We start from the raw sequence: 27702 nt of genomic DNA, 5'->3' as shown, positions 1-27702 counted from the left end.
TTTTACACCCCTCATACAAGGCATTATACATAGATGTACACTCCCTATCACTACTTATGTATCCATACGCTTGCCTCAATTTCGGTCCTACAGGACTGATCACATACGCTAAGCGTCAGTTCCGCATGTCTGAAAAAACATAAACTGCAGGCTAGAATCGAATTAATTTTAAAGGAGGTGAGAATAGGCCTACTAATACAAATTTCATAAGAACTTTGATATAAAAAAATAGACCCACTATTTTAGTAGCATTAATAATAGATCTAGTCTACTATTTAGTTTCATAGCTTTAATGAATGATCATGTTAATTGCACACCAGAAGCGTCTATGGAACGAAAAATGGAAGAGATGATGAATATAAATTCTTTATTCATTTATTTATTTATTTTCTGAACAAAAAAGGGTCATAACAAGTTAACAGCATTCTACCTTGCTTCGAATTCGTTTCAACCTTTGTATGCACATGTACTGATATGTTGATTATTGATATAAAGTATGAAAATTACGCATTTGTTTTGGTTTAAATTTTGGATATGTATTCAAGGGATGCATGCAGGTGTGTGCAGAGGTTCGATTCCAACTCAGCTTGTTTATTTTTCGCTAATGGTTACCTCGACGATAGCGACTTCGATCAGAGCATAAGGTGGTAAAGAAACTATTATCAGAGATGATAACTATATGAACGATTCACACGACATGGATTTGAACAGCGACATAAGTCAGTCATGAAAACCTTACAATGTTACCACTTTGACAAGTGCTAATTCTAGAAAAAAAAAGTAGATGTGCCAGTTCATATTGCTTCAGCCTTATTTTCACTGTAGTTGTTGATAATAATTTGGTTTGGAAACATTTAGTTTGAGAGTTTTAAAAAAAAATACAGACGCTTCTGAACCCACCCAGTGTCTTGAGAAATTGTTTGCTTTCAGATTTATGAAATGACGTCTGATTATTGTATACAGCGGTTGAGCGGACTAATACATTATGCACTTAACTGGGTGTAATGCAATACGAGATAAATAGCTTCCGCCTACGTTATATCACGTGACGCACGAGTTTAATCTTAATGTTCATGGGTCCACTATTTCACAACTAGCCTGCTATTATTAAATGTTATCTTGTCTACATAGAGAGAGATGGTATTATGTATTATTGCTAAATTAGCAAAACAGATCTGCCATCAAATACAATTTCACATGCGATTCATAATAATGATTACTGAAAGTAATTAGTCAAAACTATAAATAATAAACACACATGATGGCCAACAAATATTGATGAAGATATAGGTAAGAAAAGAAATAATAAAGTACTCCTTTCAGACCATTCGATGTTTAGGGCAGATGATGTACAGGCCATCTTTTTCTGTGTCCGACGGTTAACGAGAGTGTTATTTGACCATTACAACGACTTGCCTTCTTAACTTTCCCCACCTAAAAATCATGAAAAATCACTTAGATTCGAACCCGCGACCCCTCTGCCCGGAAACCAAGCGCTTTACCTATCCCGGCCACTTGGTTTAGATATAGATAAATAATATATTAAACAGTGGGCCGTGAGATTTTATACTAAACAAACGTCACATTGCAAAAAAAAAACCAATGATGCACTGAACCATATTTTTATTTATTTTTGTGCCCCTCCGTTGCATGTGTGTCCCTGTGCATTTAACGTACATGTATAAGACAATTATTTCTAAACTATGTGTTATTTGTGTGGTGGTGGTGTTTTAGCATGTTTTAGTATCAGATGTCAAGGTTAGACTTGAACGCAAACTAGTGGATAGACCTACTATTGAAGTAAAAAGCTTAATATCAATTTGCAGACAAACGTACAGACAAGGGAAAAAGTTTGAAAGTAAACAATCCCAGCACCCCAACGTAACAGCAACAACGACGCAAATATAAATATATATACACGAGAGAGATTCAGATAGATAGATAGATAGATAGATAGATAGATAGATAGATAGATAGATAGATAGATAGATAGATAGATAGATAGATAGATTCCAGAAGGTATCTGGCAAGGTTAAATACATTCCAAAAGCTATACTAACAAACTTGGCTTTAAAATGGATACTCTATATATATATATATATATACCTATATATTCTCGCAACCCTACTGATAATGTTATACATAAATTAACCCACAAAAACATTCTCTTCGGGTTTGTCACTCAGCTTGCTAAAAGCCTCGGCCACGCCTCAATGAGGATCAATAGACAACTAGATCTAGACTTGATGTAGATGAGATATCAGGAGGAGGGGGGGGTGAGGGGAAGAGAAAAAAAATCCCTAGAACGCACACACACACAACCACTTTATATTTCACAATAGTCGTCAACAGATTTCAATATTTATACGTCCTTGTAGAGTTGATGCCTGGCCTAAATATACATGCGCAATACAGTTAAATCTCTCTCTCTCTCTCTCTGTCTCTGTCTCTCTCTCTCATGTATATCGTGTTACGTCCCACTAAAATAATGAAGCCAATATTTGACAGTTTCAGAGACTTTACTTTTCTACGTCAAGTGTTTTATTGTTGTGTTTTATTGTTGATTGATTGGTTTGATATATGTCTCTCTTTCTCTCTCTCGCTGTGTGTATGTATGTGTATACGTGTGTAGGACAGTGAAGGCCCGTGACCAACCAATGAACAGAAAGAAATTTTGAAAAAAAAAAAAAGGTAGAAGCCCATTAAAAGCCCTACCCTTCAGAACGCTGGAGCTGGATAGGCTACACCATTCGCAAGCCTGAATCCAACATTACACGCCCTCACCTGGAACCCCTAAGGAAAGAGGAAATGGGGGGGGGGGGGGTCGTCCTTCCGAGATTCTGATCCAGGTACCGATCAGATGGATAAGACGTGGGTACAGTTGGAGCGACTTACCTAGTACTGAATCACCTGGAAGAAGCTGGCTGTTGGCGGCCTATGCCCCAGGCGGGACCTAAGATGAGATGAGATTAATCCGTCACAGTGGATTAATCTCAGAGGTTACACCTGCTTTGAATGCACAGATCTCAGCTTGACAATATAGAAACTATTTCAATACATTATCTCAATATATCAATGGAAATTAGGGAGTAGGTAGTAGGCCTATACCTCGTGTAAGTTATACCTTATCAATCAAACGAAGAGGGAAGAGAAGCAACTGTAATAATAAATGGCTCCAAATCAACACCAATAACAGTAAACTCAGGTGTACCTCAAGGAACAGACTTAGGCCCACTACTGCTTCTAATTTACATAAATGACCTACCAAATTGCATTAGTTCAGGAACAAAAGTCACAGATTATTTGCAGCGATTGCATAATATATAGAACAATGAAAACAACACATTACAAAAAGAACTAGAAGAAATACAGAAATGAAGAAGATATGATTGTCCACAAAACTGATCCTAGTCCGTTACACCAAAACTCTATAAAACTCTATATAATGTTAATAATATTTACATCCATCCTTAATTATGACTATGTGAAGTGAAATAAAATAAGCTAGCCTTGTGAAAATAATAAAAAAAAATTTGTTTGTGTGTGTGTGTGTGAAAAAAATTATCACTTTTCTTGTATTTTAACGTATATTATTAATATTTAGTAGTTAAAAGTTAGGCAATCAACTACTGAGGACCGGAGGACCGGCACCTAATCACTGAGTACTGGCACCTATTTTTATTTTTACAAAAAAAAGCATTGTATATATATACATGTATACATGTATGTATATATTTATTTATTATAAATGTATATATCAATTTTATTTCGAAAACGGCTCTAACGATTTTCTTTAAAATTTCAAGGTATAGGCTATGTATGTAAATGAGAAAAAAAATCTCAACCCATTGGCCACAAGGGAGAAAACTCGAGATCGACCGTTATATCGCTTTGAAAATGTTTCATTATCGAAAAACTTATTTTAGCTAGAATGTTTTATGACTTTTCCACAACAAATTAATCAAACGAGCGAGGCTCGGTCACCTGGTACTATATAAATGTATATACACTTGGAGACATAATGTTACACTTACAAATACAGCAAACTACCGCCTAGTTAAAGTCACCGGAGCAAGGAAGAACTTTTATGCCGAAGAGAACAAACTAGTCGACCGGTAGCATACGCCGCCATTTTGCAGGGCCGGCCTTAGGCCACTGCAACCTATGCGACCGCATTGGGCCCCGCACTTTCATAGGACCCGCGCTAAGTCTAGGTATAAAAATTATTAAATTAAACCACTTTATAACTTATAACAGATATCCCGCGGCCTCCTATCGATTAACCAGGAGCTCCTGGAAATCTCCTGGAATTGCAAAATATACGAAAAAGTCCTGGAAATATCCGGAAATTATTAAAATTTTTTAAAAACTCATACAAATCTCCTGAAATATATATAGACAAAAATTTTCATTTCGGAGTGTCATTCAATATGGAAAACACTATTCCTACGGGCGATAAAAAAAAACCGGCATTATGCAATACCCGTAATTGTGGAATCTAGTGAAAGAAACTTTACGCGCCCCAAACTAATGAAGAATTACTTGAGGCCAACAATTCTCGTAGATAGATTGAAACATTAGGTAATTCTAGCTATTGAGTGTGATCTATGTAGGAAATAGAATTTTTATGATAGACTGCATCACCTCGCTACACTCGTTAAGTAATTCTGTACGTAGTAAAGAATGAATAAAATGCAAAAGCGAATTTATTTTCTAAAACAAACTCAAAATTTTCACTTATTGTCCGCTTCCCTACCCAAACTTGGCCCCGCGAAATCCGTTTCGCATAGGGCCCCACAATGGTTAAGTCCGGCCCTGCTATTTATTGACGGGTGAATACTACTTGTTTTCCCCACCGCCTCTTTTTTCGCCTCTAAAATTACATGGGGTAACTTTAGTCCGTCCGACTTGCAGAAATAAAAGAGTGATCTTTCCATTGTTTGATGTTTAAACTATTAAGCCATGAAGAGAATTATATATATAGAGAGAGAGATGTTTGTTTTCTAAATAAAAAAGACCATAGTATCTAGAAATGTGACTATAAACAAGATATCTTTAGCTTAGCTATTTTTAGTAATACGTATAAAGAAGAACAAAAATAAATTTGTTAAAAAAAATATAACAAAAATACTTTTGAATATATAGGCCTACATTCTTTTAAAGGTTCACCAACACTAAAGTGGTGTAACATTGTGGACACTCCTGGTGTCCTGTCGTTCAGATCTGCTGCCTGTGTGGGTGGTATAGGTTGTAAGCGAGATTAGAGCCCGGACCATCAAGTCCGTTATTCGAGGTGCATACCAGCCACAGATTGTAAAGACATAGATAATTATAGAAGTGTCAAAGCCTGTTATGTGTTTGTAGATTTGTAGTTACTGACATCATAGTCTACTGACAGTATAGTGTACTAGCGTATTGACAGCATAGTGTACTGACAGCATAGTGCACTGATAGCATAGTGTACTGACATCATTGTGTACTGACTGCATAGTGTACTGACAGCATTATGCACTGACAGCATTGTGTACTGACTGCATAGTGTACTGACAGCAAAGTGTACTGACAGCATTATGTACTGACTGCATAATGTACTGACAGCAAAGTGTACTGACAGCATTATGTACTGACTGTATAATGTACTGACAGCATTGTGTGCTGACTACATAGTGTACAGACAGCATAGTGTACTGACTGCATAGTGTACTGACAGCATTAAAATGTTTTACATGTTTCGGATGTTCCTTCAGAGTTGAAGATAGTTTACTTCCTAGTCCAAACCTCAGGCAGGACGAAGGGGGATGGGAGCGGGCAGGGTTTGAACCCTGGACTATCGATAAATTCAAACGACAGTCAAGCGCGCAAACCGCAAGACCAGGCAGCCACTATGCACTGAAAGCATAGTGTACTGACTGCATAGTGGACTGACAGCATTGTGTACTGACTGCATAGTGTACTGACTGCATAGTGTACTGACTGCATAGTGTACTGACAGCATAGTGTACTGACAGCATTATGCAATGACAGCATAGTGTACTGACAGCATAGTGCACTATCTTTATAAATGTTCAACATTATCAAAAGGCCTTTTTTCTAATGTCTTCTTTACCAATTACAAATTTTCTATACAATTAGTTTTCTAATATTTATTAAAAACAATAACTCGGAGTTGACAGTTTCGAAAAGCAATTGAGTGCTCGGCACTTTTCTTTAGTAGATCTATATAGTCCATGTTTTTTGTAAAGCCATAGTCCATGTTTTTGTAAAGCCGTAGTCCATGTTTTTGTAAAGCCATAGTCCATGTTTTTGTAAAGCCATAGTCCATGTTTTTGTAAATCCATAGTCCATGTTTTTTGTAAAGCCATAGTCCATGTTTTTTGTAAAGCCATAGTCCATGTTTTTTGTAAAGCCATAGTCCATGTTTTTGTAAAGCCATAGTCCATGTTTTTTGTAAAGCCATAGTCCATGTTTTTTGTAAAGCCATAGTCCATGTTTTTGTAAAGCCATAGTCCATGTTTTTGTAAAGCCATAGTCCATGTTTTTTGTAAAGCCATAGTCCATGTTTTTTGTAAAGCCATAGTCCATGTTTTTTGTAAAGCCATAGTCCATGTTTTTGTAAAGCCATAGTCCATGTTTTTTGTAAAGCCATATCCATGTTTTTTGTAAAGCCATAGTCCATGTTTTTTAAAGCCATAGTCCATGTTTTTTGTAAAGCCATAGTCAATGTTTTTTGTAAAGCCATAGTCCATGTTTTTTTTGTAAAGCCATAGTCCATGTTTTTGTAAAGCCATAGTCCATGTTTTTTGTAAAGCCATAGTCCATGTTTTTTTTGTAAAGCCATAGTCCATGTTTTTTGTAAAGCCATAGTCCATGTTTTTGTAAAGCCATAGTCCATGTTTTTTGTAAAGCCATAGTCCATGTTTTTTTTGTAAAGCCATAGTCCATGTTTTTTGTAAAGCCATAGTCCATGTTTTTGTAAAGCCATAGTCCATGTTTTTTGTAAAGCCATAGTCCATGTTTTTTGTAAAGCCATAGTCCATGTTTTTTGTAAAGCCATAGTCCATGTTTTTGTAAAGCCATAGTCCATGTTTTTTGTAAAGCCATAGTCCATGTTTTTTGTAAAGCCATAGTCCATGTTTTTTAAAGCCATAGTCCATGTTTTTTGTAAAGCCATAGTCCATGTTTTTTGTAAAGCCATAGTCCATGTTTTTTTTGTAAAGCCATAGTCCATGTTTTTGTAAAGCCATAGTCCATGTTTTTTGTAAAGCCATAGTCCATGTTTCTTTTGTAAAGCCATAGTCCATGTTTTTTGTAAAGCCATAGTCCATGTTTTTGTAAAGCCATAGTCCATGTTTTTTGTAAAGCCATAGTCCATGTTTTTTTTGTAAAGCCATAGTCCATGTTTTTTTGTAAAGCCATAGTCCATGTTTTTGTAAAGCCATAGTCCATGTTTTTTGTAAAGCCATAGTCCATGTTTTTTGTAAAGCCATAGTCCATGTTTTTGTTAAGCCATAGTCCATGTTTTTTGTAAAGCCATAGTCCTTTTTTTTTTTTGTAAAGCCATAGTCCATGTTTTTTGTAAAGCCATAGTCCATGTTTTTTGTAAAGCCATAGTCCATGTTTTTTGTAAAGCCATAGTCCATGTTTTTGTAAAGCCATAGTCCATGTTTTTTGTAAAGCCATAGTCCATGTTTTTTGTAAAGCCATAGTCCTGGTTTTTAAAGCCATAGTCCATGTTTTTTGTAAAGCCATAGTCCATGTTTTTTGTAAAGCCATAGTCCATGTTTTTTTTGTAAAGCCCTAGTCCATGTTTTTTGTAAAGCCATAGTCCATGTTTTTGTAAAGCCATAGTCCATGTTTTTTGTAAAGCCATAGTCCATGTTTTTTTTGTAAAGCCATAGTCCATGTTTTTGTAAAGCCATAGTCCATGTTTTTGTAAAGCCATAGTCCATGTTTTTTGTAAAGCCATAGTCCATGTTTTTTGTAAAGCCATAGTCCATGTTTTTGTTAAGCCATAGTCCATGTTTTTTGTAAAGCCATAGTCCTTTTTTTTTGTAAAGCCATAGTCCATGCTTTTTTAAAGCCATAGTCCATGTTTTTTTAAAGTCATAGTCCTTTTTTTGTAAAGCCATAGTCCATTTTTTGTAACGCCATAGCCCATTTTTTTGTAAAGCCATAGTCCATGTTTTTTGTAAAGCCATAGTCCATGTTTTTTGTAAAGCCATAGTCCATGTTTTTTGTAAAGCCATAGTCCATGTTTTTGTAAAGCCATAGTCCATATTTTTTGTAAAGCCATAGTCCATGTTTTTTGTAAAGCCATAGTCCATGTTTTTTGTAAAGCCATAGTCTATGTTTTTGTAAAGCCCTAGTCCATGTTTTTTGTAAAGCCATAGTCCATGTTTTTGTAAAGCCATAGTCCATGTTTTTTGTAAAGCCATAGTCCATGTTTTTTTGTAAAGCCATAGTCCATTTTTTTGTAAAGCCATAGTCCATGTTTTCCATAGTCTGATGTTCCATCAGAATGAAAGAGTATTACACCTTAGGCCAAACCTCCAGCGGTACGGTGGAGGATGGCGGCGGGCAGGTTTTGAGCCCTGGACTATCTAGATGGCAGTCCAGAGCGCATACGACACGAGCAGGCAACCATCCTGTCATGTTAAAGTACTTAGCAGAGCAAAGGTAACGTATTGGGGCTAAGGAATATTTTTGTCAATTAGTGTCAATATTTTGTGTCAATATTTTATGTCAATATTTTTGTCAATTAGGGTCAATATTTTTGTCAATTAGTGTCAATATTTTTGTCAATTAGGGTCAATATTTTTGACAAGATAATTGACGATTTTAATGGCAATCATTAGATGTTGAATGCTTTCATAATTTAAATATAGCCAGTCGTCAGTGTCGCACTAGGCACGTCACAATTAATTGACCATTGCTGGTTAGGATATAAACCTAGGCATGTATGACCATATTGTTTCAACGGATGGGTTAGGGTTAGGGTTAACAGATGATATAGACCTCGTATATGCGTTCCCATTGGTTACGTTAATGTATATGTGTTAAGACATATACAGTCTATATCTAGATCTTTGTGTGTAGGGGGTTTAAAATAATAGCTGTATGTGTGTGTGTGTGTGTGTGTGTGTGTGTGTTGGCTAGCTCAGAAACAAATAGAATGAACAACATTCCAAGCACTGTGCAACCACAGTTGGCAACACTTTGCTGTTCAACCAGTTTGGTTGTGGTGTTTCGTGGATATCCAACATGGCTTCTCTCTCCACGAGCTCTGTACGAGGTAAAAACACGCTCTTCAAGTCGCCCCTCCTCCCCCAACCCTACCCCCAACGCCGTCTCCTGGTCCCAACTTTAAACAGAAACATTCAATAGACCAAACTAAAGGAATGCTAACATTCAGATCTCTATGACTTGAAGCGTGAATTTGGTAAGGTAATATAAGAAAAACAAAATTAAAAAAAAAAAAGAACTGTATCCTCCATAAAGAAAGAAGGGGGTAAGACAGACGAGGTTGCTGTTGCAGTAAGGGTTAGGGTTAGGGTTGACAGTAAATTCAGATGGCAAACAATACAATATTTAACAATAGCATTGTTTATTTAAATGTTTAAAGACCAAATTGAAGGCAGAATTAAGGGTTACAATATCAAACATTATTCAAGTTGACGCAATGTGACAAAATGTAACATAGTATGATACAAACTTTGATCTTTTCCTACCGGTGTTATTTTAAACTATAAAAGTCTAAAATGTCAGTTGAATAATTCATTGTTGTTGTTTTCTCTTCTCTCCTAAAAGTCTAATGTACATTTGTGGTGATGAGTTAGACGAAGTCAGTTATTCTCTTTTATCTAAACAACAGCAGCGGCAACAGTTGCAACAAAAGCGACAGCAACAATAACAGAAACAACTACAACTACCATTTAGGGTCTTAAAGAAGAAGTACAAAATGATACATTGATAAAAAGCTACAAGTATGTTGTTGTTGTTGTTGTTGTTGTTGCTGCTGCTGTTGCTGTTGTTTTGCTGTTGTTGTTGTTGTTGTTGATTTGGACGTAAGCTTACTCAGTAAATATTGAACAAGATTACACTGGAAGCTAGAACAACATTCTATCAACAGCTCCCACAATGCAGCAGTTTGTGAGCTCTTATTTTTTTCTAAGTTAGTGAAACCTTTTTTTTTACTTTGAGTACAGGTTATTTTGTTTTCTCAGTATTTTTCTTCTTTTAAAAAAAAAACAATATATTTTTTAAAAGAAATAGTTAAAATAAAAATAATTATGTAAAAAAACTTGAATTAAATGTCCTATATTTATGTAAATAAATAAATAAACAAATAAATATATATTTAGTTAGTTAGTTAGTTAGTTAGTTATTTACATAAATATAGGACATTTAATTCCATTAGCTGTTTTAGTCGAGGAAGTAGGGACTAGGCGACGCATTTTAGCCGACCATTGTACACAAGCTACTTACAATGTGCATTGTTACAAAGATTATTACATTGTACACATGCTTGTTACCTAAAACTATTTATACAACATATTTTGCTTTTTGGCATTCCATAATTTTTCTTTTTTTTTTTGAGGGGAGTACGGGTTGCTCTTAAGTTAAAAGGTAGATTTGAATAAGTAGGCCAGGGAAAGTCTTGACACACTTGGATTTTGATGGATGACTTTCTCCTCTGTACAATTTAATGAGTCTTTAGTTGTTCACGTCACTTAACCATGCATACATTAACCACATCTACTTCTTCTCTGACAGCTCCAACACCGCTCCCCTACCCTCGTCACAGTTTTCGAGAGATGCACAGCAACATTTTTTTGGATTTGATGATCTTGAAAAAAAATGTGTGACGTCATGTCTCTTTATGTTAAAACACTCGTGTAGTTGGAATACACAGACCTATAATATTGTTTGTTTACGATGAATCGTTTGTAAACTGCAAGAGAAGTTGTTTTCAATTCCAATTAAAAAGTAAACTTTTTATCTCTATAGAAACTCACAATGTTATCAGAGAAGGCTTTAAAGTATGCGGGTACATAACCCTTTCATCCGAATATCATTCCAAGAGATTTAATTGTAATTGATAGATATTCCGGAAAGGCTTTAATACTATTGAGTAGCAAGTCGTTGTTTAGGTCTTCAGAGGTTTTTGATGAAAGTCATCACTCTGTAATTCATTCTATGGTGTATTACTGCGGTACTTTTAGAATTAGTGGCAGAGACCCCGAATATTTGTATGATGGACTGATGCAGAGCCGGATTTAGTAATTTGAGGCCCTGTGCAGGATTTTTGTGGAGACCCCTACCCTCTCCAAGCTTCAATAGTAATGAGCATAATTATATTAATATATATAAAAGTATGTCATATTGAAACGAAAAATAAATAGAGCCCTTGTAGATTTAATCTCATTTTCCGTGTTTCCCAGTATTTAATATGCATCTTTTATTTTAGTTTTCGATTTATATTTCTGAAATGTGGAGCGCCCCCCCTCCCCCCGCTTTTAAAGGTAAGACCATGGGCGCCTGCATAGTTTTGAACTCTCACACATCTAGCCCTGGGCTGATGGTGGCTAACGTATCTCCATGGCAAGGGGCCCTCTTAAGCATGGGGGGTGAGGGCGGGCGGTCGTTCTGTTTGCCACACACAAAGACCGCCTCAGATAATATCGTACAACAAAATAGCAAGTAAAATGTCGAAACAAAAACAATAATAGTTGTCAGATTCAGAGAAATAACATAATATGTGCACGTTACAAAATGTGTCCTAGACAACAAACTATTGTCTCCGTCAGTGTGAAGGTTGGGCATTGATAATAAGTACACCATAGAGACAGCACAATACAACTAACAACTTAAAAACATGTGACTAAAATTAAAGTACTCACCCTGACCCGAGGCGCCTTTAAATTTGTGAGCAATTTTATCCACTGTTTCGAAAGTGATGTCGTGGTTGAGCTGCCGTGAGATTTCCGCCTGCTCCTCCCTCTCCAGGCTAGCCCTGAGGTCAGGGTCACTGGAATACAAGGGATTGTCTTTGCCCAGATGGAAGCTGGTGTCAAACAAGTTCGCATTCTCGTCAAAGTCATCGTCCGTGTGTTCGGATCCGTCCAGTCGATTCTGGATGAGGATCTTGCCCCTCAGAACGCGGAGGTCGTTGCTTAGACTCTCCGTGGACTTTAGATGATCAGGGACCTCGGGCTCTGACTTGACCTCGTAGATTCTCTCCACGCGTTCGAATTTGTGTCGGGATTCATTTTCGCCGTCGGAGCTGGCAACTTCAGTGCCCTGCCCAGAGTCAGGGGAGACAAATTCTGTAGAATACGATCTGTAAGGAGATCTGCTTGAGGGCGTTTTCTCCTTGACATAATAAACAGTCTTTTCCGTGACGTAGTTGTCGGGTCTAGGGTGGTAGGCGCCCTCCAGGGAGGTGTTGTGATTCTTCTGCTCAGGGTGGTTCTCATTAATGTCGATTGTGGACTTGTACCAGCCCCTGGGGTCACTTACAGAGCTATTCACCACGTAAAGCCTATTACCGTCCGTCTGTTCGAAGGTTCTCAACCTGGAAGCGTCTCCAGGGAGATTGTTCAAGGAATCCATGCTGCGTGCTCTCCCCGTCCTCCAAAGCGCATATTCAGCTGGACCGGAAGTGTTTGTCACTTTGTATAGTGTCTTTGAGTGAGGATCGTCGTCGGATTTCGGCTGTTTTACAACGTAACGGGAATCGACGAAGTCCGCCTCGACTTTCTGAGTCTCCCTGATTTTCTTATCGCGGTCCACCTCCAGCTGTATGATGGTCCTGTGCGTGTTGGTCACCGGTGGCACACTCTGCAGACGTGAAGGTAGAATAGTCTTTGTGGTCACTATATTAGCCTCGTCAAAGCTCCTGTTGTGGTAGCCAGTGTGAGACGGCGTGGAAAATGTTTTGTTTCCTATAAAGTTCAAGGCACTGTCCGATGTGCCCAGCACCCTATAACGCTTCTGGCTCTTTTTGAATTGAGAGTCAGAATCTGAATCCGATTCCGATCCCTTGTGTGTCTTCGATGCTTTCGTGTTCACAACATACAGACTCTGTTGCGTGTTCGTATTCGAAGCAACTTTTTTGTTGAACGATTCCTGACTTTGCAGAGTCGATACTTTGTATTGTGTGTGTTGTGGGCTAGGCGACCGTGACCTGGTGTTATCTCCGTTAACGTAGACCTTGGTTACAGTTCGATACTTTTTCTCGTCCAATGTATCGTCATCGAATGAGTGAGTTCTGGGTGCCGCGTACTCGTCCTTTCTGAGAGACAGCTTTGCGTTTTTGAAAAACCTGTCTGGACTGTGGTGTTTTTGGCCGCTACCTCCAATTATCCTGTAAGAGCTGTCAGTGTCATTAAAGCCAGGCGCTCTGTTGGCCTGTCGTCCCCTCGTGTTTTCCGTCACGTGGTGGAGAGTGTCGGGGACACTCGTGGATAAGTTACGTACTCGGTACAAGTCCGAGGCTTCCATGGGGTCGCTTTTGTAATAACTGTCACGAAGGGGCCGAGCGTGGCTATCTGACGTCACATAATTGTCATGTGACGGAGAGTGGCTGCTGGGACGTGTTTTCACCTGATACATGGTGCCGCCGAGTAAGGTTGGTGCATAGGTTTCGTTTGTGCTGTAAGTCAGAGGCGCTTCTTCGTACGGTTTCAGTAATATTTCACGATTCTGACCTCCCAGACGGACGTCAGCGGTCAGAGTGTCCGATTTGGTGTAAAGGACGTCGTTGTCGAACTGTGACGTTTTTTTCAGTGAACTTTTATTGGGGACAGTCCTGATGACGTAATTTGTGCCCGTGATGTCATGTTCTGAATGTGGTGAGCTGATGGTCTCAGGGGGTGCCATCGGTCGTTCTTCTGACGTGCGAAGTGGAGGAGAGAAGTCAATTTTCATATCTACTTTCTCCCCCACCACAGCCTGTGTGGTAGTTGTGACTGTTATCGGAGTGGTGGCGTAAGGGCTGACACCATAGTGACCTTGGTTGAAGTTGACCATCAGAGACGGTTGCTGAAGCGAGGCCGAGGTGGGTGACAGTAGGACGTAGCCACTCGGGATGGACTGGTCACTCAAGTGTGAGATCTGCTGCAATGTGTTGTGCGGCGAGCTGTAAGCCGAGTTGAGTTGGTACAGCTGGCTCGGCGACCCCACGTCGTCGTGAGCGTGAATGCTGGTGGCAGTGTAATCCCCTGACATGCGCGAACTGTTGTGTCTGCCCTCGTCGAAGCCCGACTGATGCACAACAGTGCTGGGACCCGGACGTGACAAAACTTCCTCGGATGGCGCTTCGTGCCAAGTCGTCGTGCGACGTTCTGTGTCTCTCTCGCTCGCGTGCCGCCCCCATCCAGCGTCACCCCCGTTGTGGTAAGTCGCTGCTTGAGAGATGTCTTGGTTCAGTGCACTTGATGTATGCAACGATTTATCTTGACGCTTGGAGAAAAACGCCTGTGAGTCTAGAAACGCGTCTATTACTTCCCTCGCTTTGTCGTCATCAACGTCCGAGCTGTCTACAGTCAAGTTTGACTCGTGTGTGTCCAGTGAGTAGCCATTGGTCATACCATTCGTGCTTATTATGTGAGCCTTTACATTTGTTTCTTCCGATTTTCCTTCATTTTCCTCGACCTCTTGCAGGGCGTAGTAATCTCCTTTGCCGTCTTGGATAAGATAAATATCAGCGCTGTTTGGTTCAGAATGACCATCGGTCAAGTGGTCATCTTGTGGTTGTGAAAGAGTGGTCTCCTCATGAGTGGTCACTCTCTTGCGTATCCCAAATGAGGATACTTCCCCAACGATGGCAGTCATTGGGTTTTCGTCGTCGCTGGAACTGCTGCTGGAACTTTCTTTATAAGAATGTTTTTGTGCTTGATTTCTGGCGTTCTTCACTGACAGTTTGGTATCACTCTCCGAGGATGAGGACGAGTCGTCATCACGGGGCTGCAAGAAAACGTCTTCAAACTGACTGTTGGAAGTGTTACTTTTATTACTGACCTTTTTCGACAGCGACTCACGCCTGGCTTCTCCTGTCTGCAAGTCATACGAGTAGCGAATTTGCTTATTTCGCTGTCCGCTTAATTTTCTCTTTATATTATCCTTTGAATCGTCTTTTGAAGAAGCTGATGTGTCGCTGTCTGAATCACTTTCCTCACTCTTGTTGTAATCCTGTTTGTGTTTGTCTGGCTTGGCATTTAAATGGTAAGGGTCAGTTAGGCTATTTTCAACGTCGCCCGAGAAGTAATTAGGGAAACTTGTTTTACCTCCAGTGTATCCTTTGAACAGGTCAGGGAGGAGCTTTTGCTGGGGGCGTGGTTCGTTACTCACCTGTCCAGTTAGTTTGTTGCCCGGCTCACGGATGGCCTCAGTTTTGGACCAGCTGTTTCCACGTATAATGGGTTTGTGTTCTTTTGAATTACTAGTGTTGTTGTTGACCCGGAAGCTGGTGGAGATTTCTGAGTTTTGATCTTGTTGGGCTTTTCTCTCAAAACTTTGTCTCAGTGCTTTGAATCTGTCTTTCGTCAGGAGCTCGCTTTCATCGATGGCTTTAGAGGTTCTGTCTTTGTCTGACGATCGGGAAGATGATCTGCTGCGTGTTAAAGACCTGTGCCTGAAAATGCTCGCACGAGCAGGGGTCACGTGGTCCTTGTCATCTGCTGAGCTAACGTTGTTCTGCGACGTGAGATCAGAGAGGATTTCGCGCTCTTTCCCTTGTGTTGGTCCTTGCTTTTTAGGCGATGAGGGGGTGGACGATGACGACGAGCTTATCCTTTTGGCTTCCTCTTTTACGTTTTTAATCAGAGGGTGGTTTTTAGAAGACGATGAAGATGATGACGAAGAAGACTTTGATTTTTTCTTCTCTGTTTGGCTCAAAAATGATGTTACCTGCTCATGAGATGACCACAGGACAGGTCCTGAGTCGATAACTGATGTTGGGGTGGAAGGTTTGGAATGATCAAGCTTCTTTGTCGCTAGTGGGATTTCCTTAAAGAAGCTGCTGTTGAAAACAGTCTCTTTGGCAGGGGCGTCACTCTTCAAGCTGCTCACACTGCCACGTACACTGCGCGCCTCGTCGCTGTTATCCCGCGACGATCTGTCGTGATCGCCGACGTGTGCGGAAATGCGAAAATGCTGCTGCCTGATTGCCTCGTCGAGATCACTTTTTCGCTGCCTCAAATTAAATGGCTCGCGGTCAGTGGTGTGAGACAATTTCGGCTCTGAGTCAGAACTAGCCACGCTTCTTACTTCGAAATTTGAAATTACCTTCTTCAGAGATATTTGCTGCGGTTGTGAATCTGCAATGACGTGATCATTCACGGTGTGTTCATTGACTACATATTTCTGGGAAATTGGCTTCTGATTAATATCCGAATCGTCACTGTCACTACTATCCTTACTTTCACTGTCACTACTATCCTTACTGTCACTGTCACTACTATCCTTAGTGACACTGTCACTGCTATCCTTACTATCACTTTTCGAATCGGATTTTATTTGATTTTCCTTTGAAAACACAGCACTATTAGTTTCCTGATTGTGTGAATTGAAAGATAAATCCTTATCGATCTGAATGTCATCCAAAATAGATAAGAAGTCGTTTGATTGATTATCGATTAACTTATTTTCGTCTGGGTGCTCCTTGTTCGTCTCGAATACATAACTGGTGGATGAAAAGTACCATGGTTCGGGCTTAGAGGCTGAAGATAGAGCCACTTCTTGTCTTAAGTTCCTGGCCACTTCGGTCTCGGTGACCTCACCAGCCCTTTCATCTCCCCGCCCCCGCGGCTCGTCAACACTGACGACTCTGTGAGCAAACAAACCCGTCTCACCTGTTTGCTCATGTAGACCATCCTCGTGAGAGGGGGTAACATTGGAGACATGTGTCGAGGGCCCCTCCACCGCATGTGGCGTGTTTCGTTCGAGGGGGGTGTCGTGCTGGCCCTCCTTCCCCTCTTCGCTTTCATCGCTGCTGCTGCTGCTGCTGTCCTCGTGAAAGTCGAGCACGGAAGAAAAATGAGCGATGGCGTCATCCGGTGTGGTCTCAGCGGCGTGGACGGCCTTTCTTTCCGAAGACATGGTGTCCTCTTCTTTGCCCGAGTGCGGCGAATCAAGGAGTGATTCGTGAGAGGGAATCGATCCCCCCTGTTTATCAATCATGTCCAGTTGAATCCCAACAGGGTCATTCGAATCGTCAACATGAGTCTCAGACTTGGAAGACTTGGAAGAAGAGCTCGAAGACGAGCTTCTTGATCGAGAACTTGGAGAATTGCGCCCCTTCAGCTGTGAAAACAAATCCGATAGCGCGATTTCTGGCTTCAAAGCAAATCCACTTGTCTCTTCTCGCTCAACGTCCAAATGTGTAGGTTTGTGTTCATTCTCATTTTCATACAGCGTGTTGTCCCGTAGCTCTCTGATACTTAGGTCTATATGTTGTGTGTTGTTTAGGACAATGTTCGATCGCGCCGTCACTGAATCGGAAACAGACGGTTTCGCTTGAATGAACTCGCTCGCGCTTTGATCCCAATTTCTCTCAATGTCAGCCCCCTTTTTCATTTCATAAGCGTGGTCTTCCTTTTGCTCATTCTCTTTCTTATGTAAATGAGTGTCCCACTCTAGGTGTCTGCCCACTTCTCCTCCCGCGTGCTGTTCACCGAAAATAGCTTTCGAGGCCAGGTGATTAACAGGTAAATCTAAGATTACCTCGGAGACATCCTTACCTGTGTCGTGTGTGTCAACAGCGTGTGGATTTGGTGGAGGGATGAGTGATGTGTGCGAATCTTGTCTGGGGTCTATGTTGACATGGAGATCTAGTGAGTGGCTCTGTCCATGGGTATCCCCAGACTCGATTTCGCTTGTTGTACGTGTCGCGATACCTTCATTTAGAACTTTTGGAGACAAATCCATTCTTTCTTTGATCCTCATGTCCAGATCAGTCTCAGGTTTGATATCCTCTGTTGCGTTGGTCTTGCGGAAGGAACTGTTTCGGCTGCTCCCTCTGCTGGTGATTTGTTTCATGATTTCCCTGCTGGCTGACAAAAAGTCAAACCCGCCGGAAAGCTTGGAACCATGCCCCGTGGACGAAGAGAGAATATTACTGTCCGATTTGTAAGCGTGGAGTCCTGTGGCCGTCTCCTGGAACGAGTGATCGGAATTGAGATGAGGCATTGAGTCGTGTGTCTTGGTGGCTTGCAGCGGTGATTTTATTCCCTGTTCTGAAAAAGCGTACATGATGCTAGTATACACAGAGTCGTCAGACTTTGAGATACCTTTCAGACTTTCCTCTGATGAGGAGCTGCTGCTTGTTGATAGAGCTTTATGCAACTGTTGTTCTTGGTGCATGTTCGGCTCTGAAGAAGATCTGCTGCTGACAGATAATTTTCGTTCTTGTTCTAAATGTTCTTGCTTATGTGCTAAGTGCAGGCTTTGTTCTGATGTGGAACTGCTACTTATAAACAACTTTCTCTGTTGTTCCCAATGTCCGTCTGTATGTTTTTGATGCAAGCTACTTTCTGAAGATGATCTGCTACTCGAAAATAGCTTTCTCTCAGGCTCTTGTGCATGTCCGACATGTAGTTTTTGGTCTGATGAAGATCTACTGCCTGAAGATAATTTCTTTGCAAGTTCTAGATGTTCCTGCAAGCTATGCTCTGAAGATGATCTGCTACTAACAGATAATTTTCTTTCCACGTGTTCCTCTTTTTTCTCTAAATGCAAGCTATGTTCTGAAGATGATCTGCTACTAACAGATAATTTTCTTTCCTGGTGTTCCTCTTTTTTCTCTAAATGTAAGCTATGTTCTGAAGATGATCTGCTACTAACAGATAATTTTCTTTCCAGGTGTTCCTCTTTTTTCTCTAAATGTAAGCTATGTTCTGAAGATGATCTGCTACTAACAGATAATTTTCTTTCCAGGTGTTCCTCTTTTTTCTCTAAATGTAAGCTATGCTCTGAAGAAGATCTGCTACTAACAGATAATTTTCTTTCCAGGTGTTCCTCTTTTTTCTCTAAATGTAAGCTATGCTCTGAAGATGATCTGCTACTAACAGATAATTTTTTTTCCAGATGTTCCTCTTTTTTTTCTAAATGTAAGCTATGCTCTGAAGATGATCTGCTACTGACAGATAATTTTCTTTCCAGGTGTTCCTCTTTTTTCTCTAAATGTAAGCTATGCTCTGAAGATGATCTGCTACTAACAGATAATTTTCTTTCCAGGTGTTCCTCTTTTTTCTCTAAGTGTAAGCTATGCTCTGAAGAACATCTGCTACTAACAGATAATTTTCTTTCCAGATGTTCCTCTTGTTTCTCTAAATGTAAGCTATGCTCTGAAGATGATCTGCTTCTGACAGATAATTTTCTTTCCAGATGTTCCTCTTTTTTCTCTAAATGTAAGCTATGTTCTGAAGAAGATCTGCTACTAACAGACAATTTTCTTTCTACGTAATTTTTCTCTAAATGTAAGCTGTGTTCTGAAGAAGATCTACTACTGTCAGATATTCTCTTGTCAAGTGTCTTAGTTTCATCTTCACTATTACTAGAAGATGAGCTGCTTCTCTGCCAGCTTTGCTTCCTGGGACTAGCTTCATTAGTCGTTATCAGATCTCTAGGACTTGTTGGCTGTGAACCGCTCTCACTGGGCTGCTCATAGCTTTTAATTTCTTTAATTTTCTCTTTAATGTCGAAGTTGATTTCTTCTTTTTCTTTGGTTGGTGACGTCATGTAGTGGTGTTTCATGTTGGTGAATAACGAGGCTAAGTCTTCCACCGTGCCAGGTTTAATCTGCTGCCGTACCGTCTTCACGTCGGGCCTCAGCTTGGTGACCATAAAACTCTGGGGCCGTTTCTTGCGCGCTTCTCTTGAGATGGGTGACAGTTCGCTGATCTCCACAGGTATGTGCTGCTCGCTGGAACTGTATCTTCGCAAAATTTGGCTCTCGGCGACAGCCTCGGTGAGTAAGCTGGTTTCTTTGTCCGTGTTTTGTGAAGTCGAAACTGGATCAAGCTGAGATACATGCGTGGACACGTCTTTTATTATTTGATGATTCGACTCGTTTGGTGCGTCTTCTTTATCTGCTACACTATTGACACCAGGGCTGAAAGGATCAACAAGTGGCTGGTCTTCGTAGTTGCTGTTCAGGAGGTCGTCCGAGATGCTTGAAAATTTAAAAGTTGGCGAAAACGTTTCTGTGGTGAAATCGCTGGGAGTGTCAGTGTAAGTGCTCACGGAGAGGCCTTGACCTTCCAAGGCAAGGTCGAAAATGCCGAGGACCTCACTAGGGGACATGGAATTTTTTCGAGAGTCCACGTGGGGAACGTGCAGATGCGAAGAAGATTCTAGATCAGAGGCTGCGGGGGAGTCGGCGGAGGGTGGAGGAATGGTGGAGGAAGAAGAGAATGAGATGTCAAGACCTGGGGGAGGCGGAGGAGGGGGCGGGGAGGGGGGTGGGGTTGAAAAAGCTGGAGCGTGTGGGGTGTGGGATGTTGAAGAACTGGACTTGGAAGATCTTGACATCGCTGGTGAAGGAACTTCTGTTGATGATGAGGATGTTGAAGAGAAGGATGCGTCAGCCGCTGCTGGGGTGTCCTCGTACTGTGGAGGGGGAGGAGGAAGTGTCTGGCTCATGGAAGAGGTGTCTGAGTGAAATGAAGACTCCAGCGGCGGTGGGGGAGAAGGCAACTCTGCCTGCGAGGGCTGCTGAGGTAGAGAAAACCGTTTCTCCGAAGACAGAGACGATGTGGACGACGACAACGACGCTTGTCTTTGAAGAAAGCCCTTAGGGGGTGGAATCAAAGGTGGCGCCGAAGTTTCCGGCATCTTCGTCCGATTCAGCGAGGAGGTCGAGGAAGACAAGCGTGGCGACATCCTGCTCGACCTTGACCCTGACCCAGGCCTTGACGATGATATCAGCGTAAAGCTTCGGCGGTTGGAGGAAGACAATTCCCCCGGACTGTCTGGGGGAGAGATGGTTGAGGAGCTGCTGACACTTTCTCCCCTCCGGTTGATGATTAGATTCCCGTTGAGTATATCATTCTTGTTCTTTTTTTCTCCTTCTCCATTCAGGAACGGCGACTTGAGAAAAGAGGGCCAGCCTCCTTCTGGCTTCCCCAGACTGTTTCTTTTCCAAGCGTCGCCCTTCCTGCTAGAAGTCAAAATCTCTTTGGGCTTTCTCCCGGCGTCTATTGCCCAGAGATGTTCAGAAGGAGTGGAGTTGAAATTCCTCTTTTTCAGCTCCATAACCAGGTCTCGCTTTAGCTCATGGGTCAGGATGACATCCTTCTCCCCCACCTGCACTGTCTCCATAGCACGACTCATAATCAAGCTAAATAAATGTTGAAAATATCCAACTCCATCGATCTCAAAGCCTTTATTTTCTCTAGTAATATTATTAGAATTTAAAATGTATAACTAAACATCATGAGGCACATATGTATGGAAATCTAGTGCACGATCCTTAGAATGTTCCTTGTTTAAAGTTAACATATCATTTCTGGGTTTAATCCTCAAAGATCAATACGTTTCGAATCCCTAGATAAATCCTTTATCTATCTTTCTTGCAGATATCAGTATGTTAAGATCCACCTCCTGGAGTGAACAGTATCTGTCAGTTAAGGTACGGGAGTCGAGCCACGTCTGCCGTGGCCTGTGCTAGGGGATAAATACAATATTTGTATTCACATCTTAGGTTAATCAAACAAGAAGTGATATTTCCATACACTTTGAAACACTGGGGTGAGGGAATGGTGGGGTAGACGTATAGGGGGCGCTCCGTTCAATTTAAATAATGTAGAAGAGAGGGGAGGACTCTCGAAATTTTTAATAAGGTTCTTGGATTTCTTCTATTTTTTTTCCACCGACGTTCTTCTTTCTTTTTACCTCGAAATGGTTGTGATCACGTGTATTTGTTTATGTGTTCTGATTGGTCCATGCTTCTGAAATACAGTTAATAAAAAGAATATGTAAATATGTTTGTTAAATCGTTCCTTATGTAGTTATTAATTTTAAAAAATTAAAATGTAAAATTGAGTTTATGACTAAAACATAGCCTCGGTGTGTGTGTGTGTGTGGGTGTGTACTTTTAAAACAAATTGATGAGACTGAAATAGGCGATTATAAGATTTACTTAGACTTGACACAGAACTGAATATAATGAATATAGCAGAAAGACGAAATGTGTTAATTGTTGATATAATCTTTGGCTAAAAAAAAACTATTAAAAAAAACAACTAATAAATAACAATATGGATTTTTAAAACATAATTTATATATAAATTTCATAAATAAAATGGTTGAACTAGAATCCACTATAACTATAGCGGTGGCATCTATGATTCCGACGATTGGGGTGAGTGCAGTGTTTCACATGACTACGCCAACCCAGTTGCGACCTGTATATTTTATCGCATTTCGTGCAGACAATGCCGATGTCCGCTTGCGGTCTATTTTAGTTTTCTTTCTGTCTTCAATTGTGTCTTTTCTTTGAGTCTCAAATGTTTGTCCCGCAGCCCTTGTGAGACCTCTCCAACTGTCTCTTTCAGAGGACATTTGCTGCCAGCTATTTCCCCCAAATCAATGAGAGCGAAATGGCGCCAGAGTTGATCTTTATGGCGCCAGAGTTGATCTTTATGGCGCTTACGGCCGGCACCTCTGTTACGCCATCCTACTTTAAGCTCGCCAAAGAAGGTCGCTTTTGGCATGCGGTCGTCTCCCATGCGAGATAAGTGTCTGAACCAGCGCAACTAGTACTGCACTAAATACCAAAAAACACTTATGTATTCATAATTCTAATACAACTTGCTACTCATTAAAATTCTAATTTACGTGTCAACATTGATACTGTCAATATTCTCAACCCCACTCTTCCACTTCGTTGGACTAAATGACCAATGCCTAACACTTCATTGGACTAAATGACCAATGCCTAACACTTGGTTGGACTAAATGACCAATGCATAACACTTCGTTGGACTAAATGACCAATGCATAACACTTCGTTGGACTAAATGACCAATACATAACACTTTGTTGGACTAAGTGACCAATGCATAACACTTTGTTGGACTAAGTGACCAATGCATAACACTTTGTTGGACTAAGTGACCAATGCATAACACTTTGTTGGACTAAATGACCAATGCATAACACTTTGTTGGACTAAATGACCAATGCATAACACTTTGTTGGACTAAATGACCAATGCATAACACTTTGTTGAACTAAATGACCAATACATAACACTTTGTTGAACTAAATGACCAATACATAACACTTTGTTGAACTAAATGACCAATACATAACACTTTGTTGAACTAAATGACCAATACATAACACTTTGTTGAACTAAATGACCAATACATAACACTTTGTTGGACTAAATGACCAATGCATAACACTGTAATAAAGCGATGAGTCTTTATCCAACTTTTGAGATGGACTTGTTTCATCAACAATGGATTGTTCTAGTTTACGCCCCAGGTCGACCTCACGAAACATGAAAAACATTTCAGTTGAGTAGGCGTTTAAGAGAAATTAAAAACAGACTTTATCGTGCAGTCATTTAGGACATAAACACTGAGTAAAAAAAAAATATCTACAGCAATATCATACAGAGACTAGTTTCTATCAGAATCTAAAGGCATTTCTCTATCCCATGCATAGATCTGTGACAGACTTATTCAACGGATTCCTTTTAATTTAGATAATGTGATATCAGTTTGTGTTTGCTTGGGTTATCTTGTGAGGCGTGAACTGTGAATGTGTGGAATTTGTAGAAGTTCAAATAGGTCAGTCATAGAAAGACGAACATGTCGATATCTAGGCATTTTGTTTGGCCCAGACATTTTCTCTAAATAATGCTTTGCTCTCTCTCCTTCTCTCAGACACACATACACACCTACAAACGCACGCACGCCCGCACGCACACACACACTATATACATAGGGAGAGAGACAAAGACAGAGAAAAATAAAAAAACAGACAGAGAGATAATTAGACAGACACATAGATAGATAGATAGATAGATAGATAGATAGATAGATAGATAGATAGATAGATAGATAGATAGATAGATAGATAGATAGATAGATAGATAGATAGATACATAGATACATAGATACATAGATACATAGATAAATAGATACATAGATACATAGATAGATCTTATTTCTCTAAATTTATTTTCTCTCTCATAATTTCCCAGGCTTGTGTAAGATCATGGCTTTTCGTTTCAAAAAAGTAAAAAGGTAATGATAAGCCATGCCCCCACCCCCAATATCTACACCCCCCCTTTCCTCTCTTCCAATAATTGTGTTCCTCTTCTCCTGTTCCATAGATCTACCTGTTCTTTACCTATCTTGTTATCCCCCCCTCCCCTTTGCATTTAACTGACTGTAATGTTTTTAATCCTTTTCTGTAATCCAACAAGTCACGTGTCTCGCCCCATTCCCTTCCTTTCTTCTTTCCCAATTTACCCAACACACACACACGCAAGCGCACACACTGAGACACGTGACCATTTCAACAGGTAAGAGGACGTCTTTCCACCTAAAAGGTAAGGGACAGTCTCTTTTGAGTGGGAGGCGTTCGAGAGAGGGGAGAGCGTGGCCTCAGAGTGACAGTCATGTTTACATCTTGCCACCTTGCAGCTTTACTTATTCATCGCAATATTTATAGCCGGGGCAGAGGGGGGGGGGAGTCTTGATTTAGTCACGACCTAGTAGAGGACGGTTTTATAAGCCAACCAAGTCTTTCAGTTATGTAAGGTTTTTAGATGCATAATGAACTTCGTTTATACAAACGATTCAGTTTTAACTCTAAAGTGCAGGGACAAGAAATATCAGCTCCTTGTACGAAGCTTCAGTAGTATCGAAGATGTACCAGAGTTACATAATCGCAGAAATGATGATAACGATCTCCTGTAACTAATACTGTAGTAACTACTGAATGAACATGTCTGGAATATCTTTAAGTTGATTAAAAGAAAACAAAAAGAGAACTATGTCCACGATAAGTCAATTGTTACAATGTTGCTACTAATTAAAAGGTGATTAACGTGTCTACATTGATACTGTCAATATCCTCAAACGTATTTAAAACATGTAACAAGGCACTGATGCATGCCACGCGGAACGCCACTGCTTTGTTTCTCTCTTGTTTATCATTGTGCTTTAACTGGCTGGCCCAGTGCCAAGACAACTATCCAGGGCCTCCCTTGATCTCCAGAGGCGTGTCCCCATCTCTCTCAACAACCAACGAACTTGACAACTCTTTGAGCTTAGAGGCGTGTCCCCATCTCTCTCAACAACCAACGAACTTGACAACTCTTTGAGCTCAGAGGCGTGTCCCCATCTCTCTCAACAACCAACGAACTTGACAACTCTTTGAGCTCAGAGGCGTGTCCCCATCTCTCTCAACAACCAACGAACTTGACAACTCTTTGAGCTCAGAGGCGTGTCCCCATCTCTCTCAACAACCAAAGAACTTGACAACTCTTTGAGATCAGACTGTGTCTACGTTTAGATCTTGTCTCCACTCCTTGTCAGCGGTTTGCTTGCCACGTACCTTTGTAACGTGAAGCATATATGTAACACAGGCAATAACTAAATCACGTCTTGACCCGGTTAATAGGCTATGTAACCAACAAGATTTTAAACAAACTTAATTTCATACATAAGCAGAAAGGGATGTTGGGTCCGGTTGTCGAGAGTTGACTATAACAATCGTTCAAATTTGGCATTTGAATCTGGACTCCGACTAGTGATTAGAGAAAGTCTCAGAATTCAATGCACATTTTCAGATATCTGACATGAACAAATATAAGTAAAGTCATTGTTCAAGCCACAGCTTAACTTAGTTAACCTTGTACCATATAACAAAATATATTTTTTAATATATTAATTTATCTCAGGATTTAAACTCAAGCGCTATACCATTCAGTAACAACGTCCCAATCTTTCAGAAGCACCTTGGCATTAAATATCTACTTTATGATTGATTCATTTATCAAATCTAATGTCAGTTCCAGCCAGTCCCATGATTCTGAACAAATATAGACTACGTTATCAAAGCCATAGACTACGTTATCAAAGCCATAGACTACGTTATCAAAGCCAATCAAAACAAGCCCATGCTCTATTTTACACTTTGACAACGACGAGAGAATAAACTTATCACGGAAGCTCATCTCAATTTATCGAAATCTATCTTCTCCCATAATGATAATAATAATAATAATAATAATGTTCTGTATAGAATGAATGGGCAACTTTATTATAGTACTAAGTCTAAGCAATCAATGAATAGCCCATAAAACAACACAACATGTTACTGTTTATGTTAGTGCCCTTATTTCTACATGATGCCCGAAGTACGTGCTTAACGTGCAACTAGATCTATTCAAACCCTCAGCTTGAACTGAGCAAATATTGCAGACAGACAAACAGGAGGATTATTTTTTTAACCACATAAGACATCTACAGTAGCAACGGTTCTAATTAGAATAGTTCCACTAAGTCATCACGTTGTATTGGGAAACTGTATTACCAGTTGGGAATCTCTGGGGGAGGGGGTGTTGTTGTTTTTTTAGTATAATTAATGTATACTGCTGACTGTTGTATAGAGGTTTGAATAGCACTACGAGATACATAAGTATAAGGTTTTCCTTGTTTAATTCATACACATCTAAACTGAGAGGGAAAAGCGAAGAATCTGAGTCGATGGCAGTAGCTTATTTTGGAGCCTTTACTGCTATCATGGGAGTGTCTCTCCAAAATAGGGCTCCACAGCCACATGAAAAAGTGTTCGAGATGAACCATAGTCGCTTTATGACTGAAACAGGCCAGCAACAAGAACTGCAATCATCTTAAGTGGATTAAATATCATACATAAAGTAAAAGAAATATGGTGTTAAAAATAGAATTTTCAAATTGGATATCTGGTTGGATGCCATAAATCACTTGGACCCCTATCAAGGGAAGCTTGATTTCGAATCCCAACTCGAGCTGAGTTGAGTTGATTGCCTCTAGGTGAGACAAATCGTTACAGAATGTCTGTACACTGACCTGTAACGTAACTACCCGTGGGCAGTTTAGACCAATAGCTCGTTGCCACGTCACAGACTGTACAACGTCTCAACAAGCTACTGGTTTAAGCTGCCTTCATGTTGTAACGTTGCAGGTCAGTGTTCAGGCCTTGTATAACGAATAGTCTCGCTCTAGGAAACACGGAAGCCTTCTCTAAGAGTTCCCCTCGACAAAAGAGATTGGACCATAGTGCACTGAGCTGTGCCATAGGATGAAGGATGTGCTCTACAAAAGAGATTGGACCATAGTGCACTGAGCTGTGCAATAGGATGAAGGATGTGCTCTACAAAAGAGATTGGACCATAGTGCACTGAGCTGTGCCATAGGATGAAGGATGTGCTCTACAAAAGAGATTGGACCATAGTGCACTGAGCTGTGCCATAGGATGAAGGATGTGCTCTACAAAAGAGATTGGACCATAGTGCACTGAGCTGTGCCATAGGATGAAGGATGTGCTCTACAAAAGAGATTGGACCATAGTGCACTGAGCTGTGCCATAGGATGAAGGATGTGCTCTACAAAAGAGATTGGGCCATAGTGCACTGAGCTGTGCCATAGGATGAAGGATGTGCTCTACAAAAGAGATTGGACCATAGTGCACTGA

At 40.4% G+C, this 27702-nt stretch overlaps 1 protein-coding gene across 2 annotated transcripts in view; it reads right to left on the bottom strand.

Annotated features, from left to right (window-relative positions):
* LOC106075768 (serine-rich adhesin for platelets-like) overlaps window positions 1-27702 on the bottom strand; it is a 72630-nt gene that overhangs the window by 21872 nt on the left and 23056 nt on the right. For both annotated transcript variants that reach the window (XM_056038467.1, XM_056038468.1), the window contains exon 2: window positions 11901-21950. In XM_056038467.1, the coding sequence (XP_055894442.1) occupies window positions 11901-21333 (9433 nt within the window). In that variant the 5' untranslated portion in view covers window positions 21334-21950. The remainder of the gene's footprint in view (window positions 1-11900; window positions 21951-27702) is intronic.

Source organism: Biomphalaria glabrata, chromosome 8 (assembly GCF_947242115.1).
Source record: "Biomphalaria glabrata chromosome 8, xgBioGlab47.1, whole genome shotgun sequence".
In the NCBI taxonomy this organism is placed as follows: domain Eukaryota; kingdom Metazoa; phylum Mollusca; class Gastropoda; family Planorbidae; genus Biomphalaria; species Biomphalaria glabrata.
Note: the sequence above shows the minus strand (reverse complement) of the source record. Positions and strands in the feature narration are given on the sequence as shown.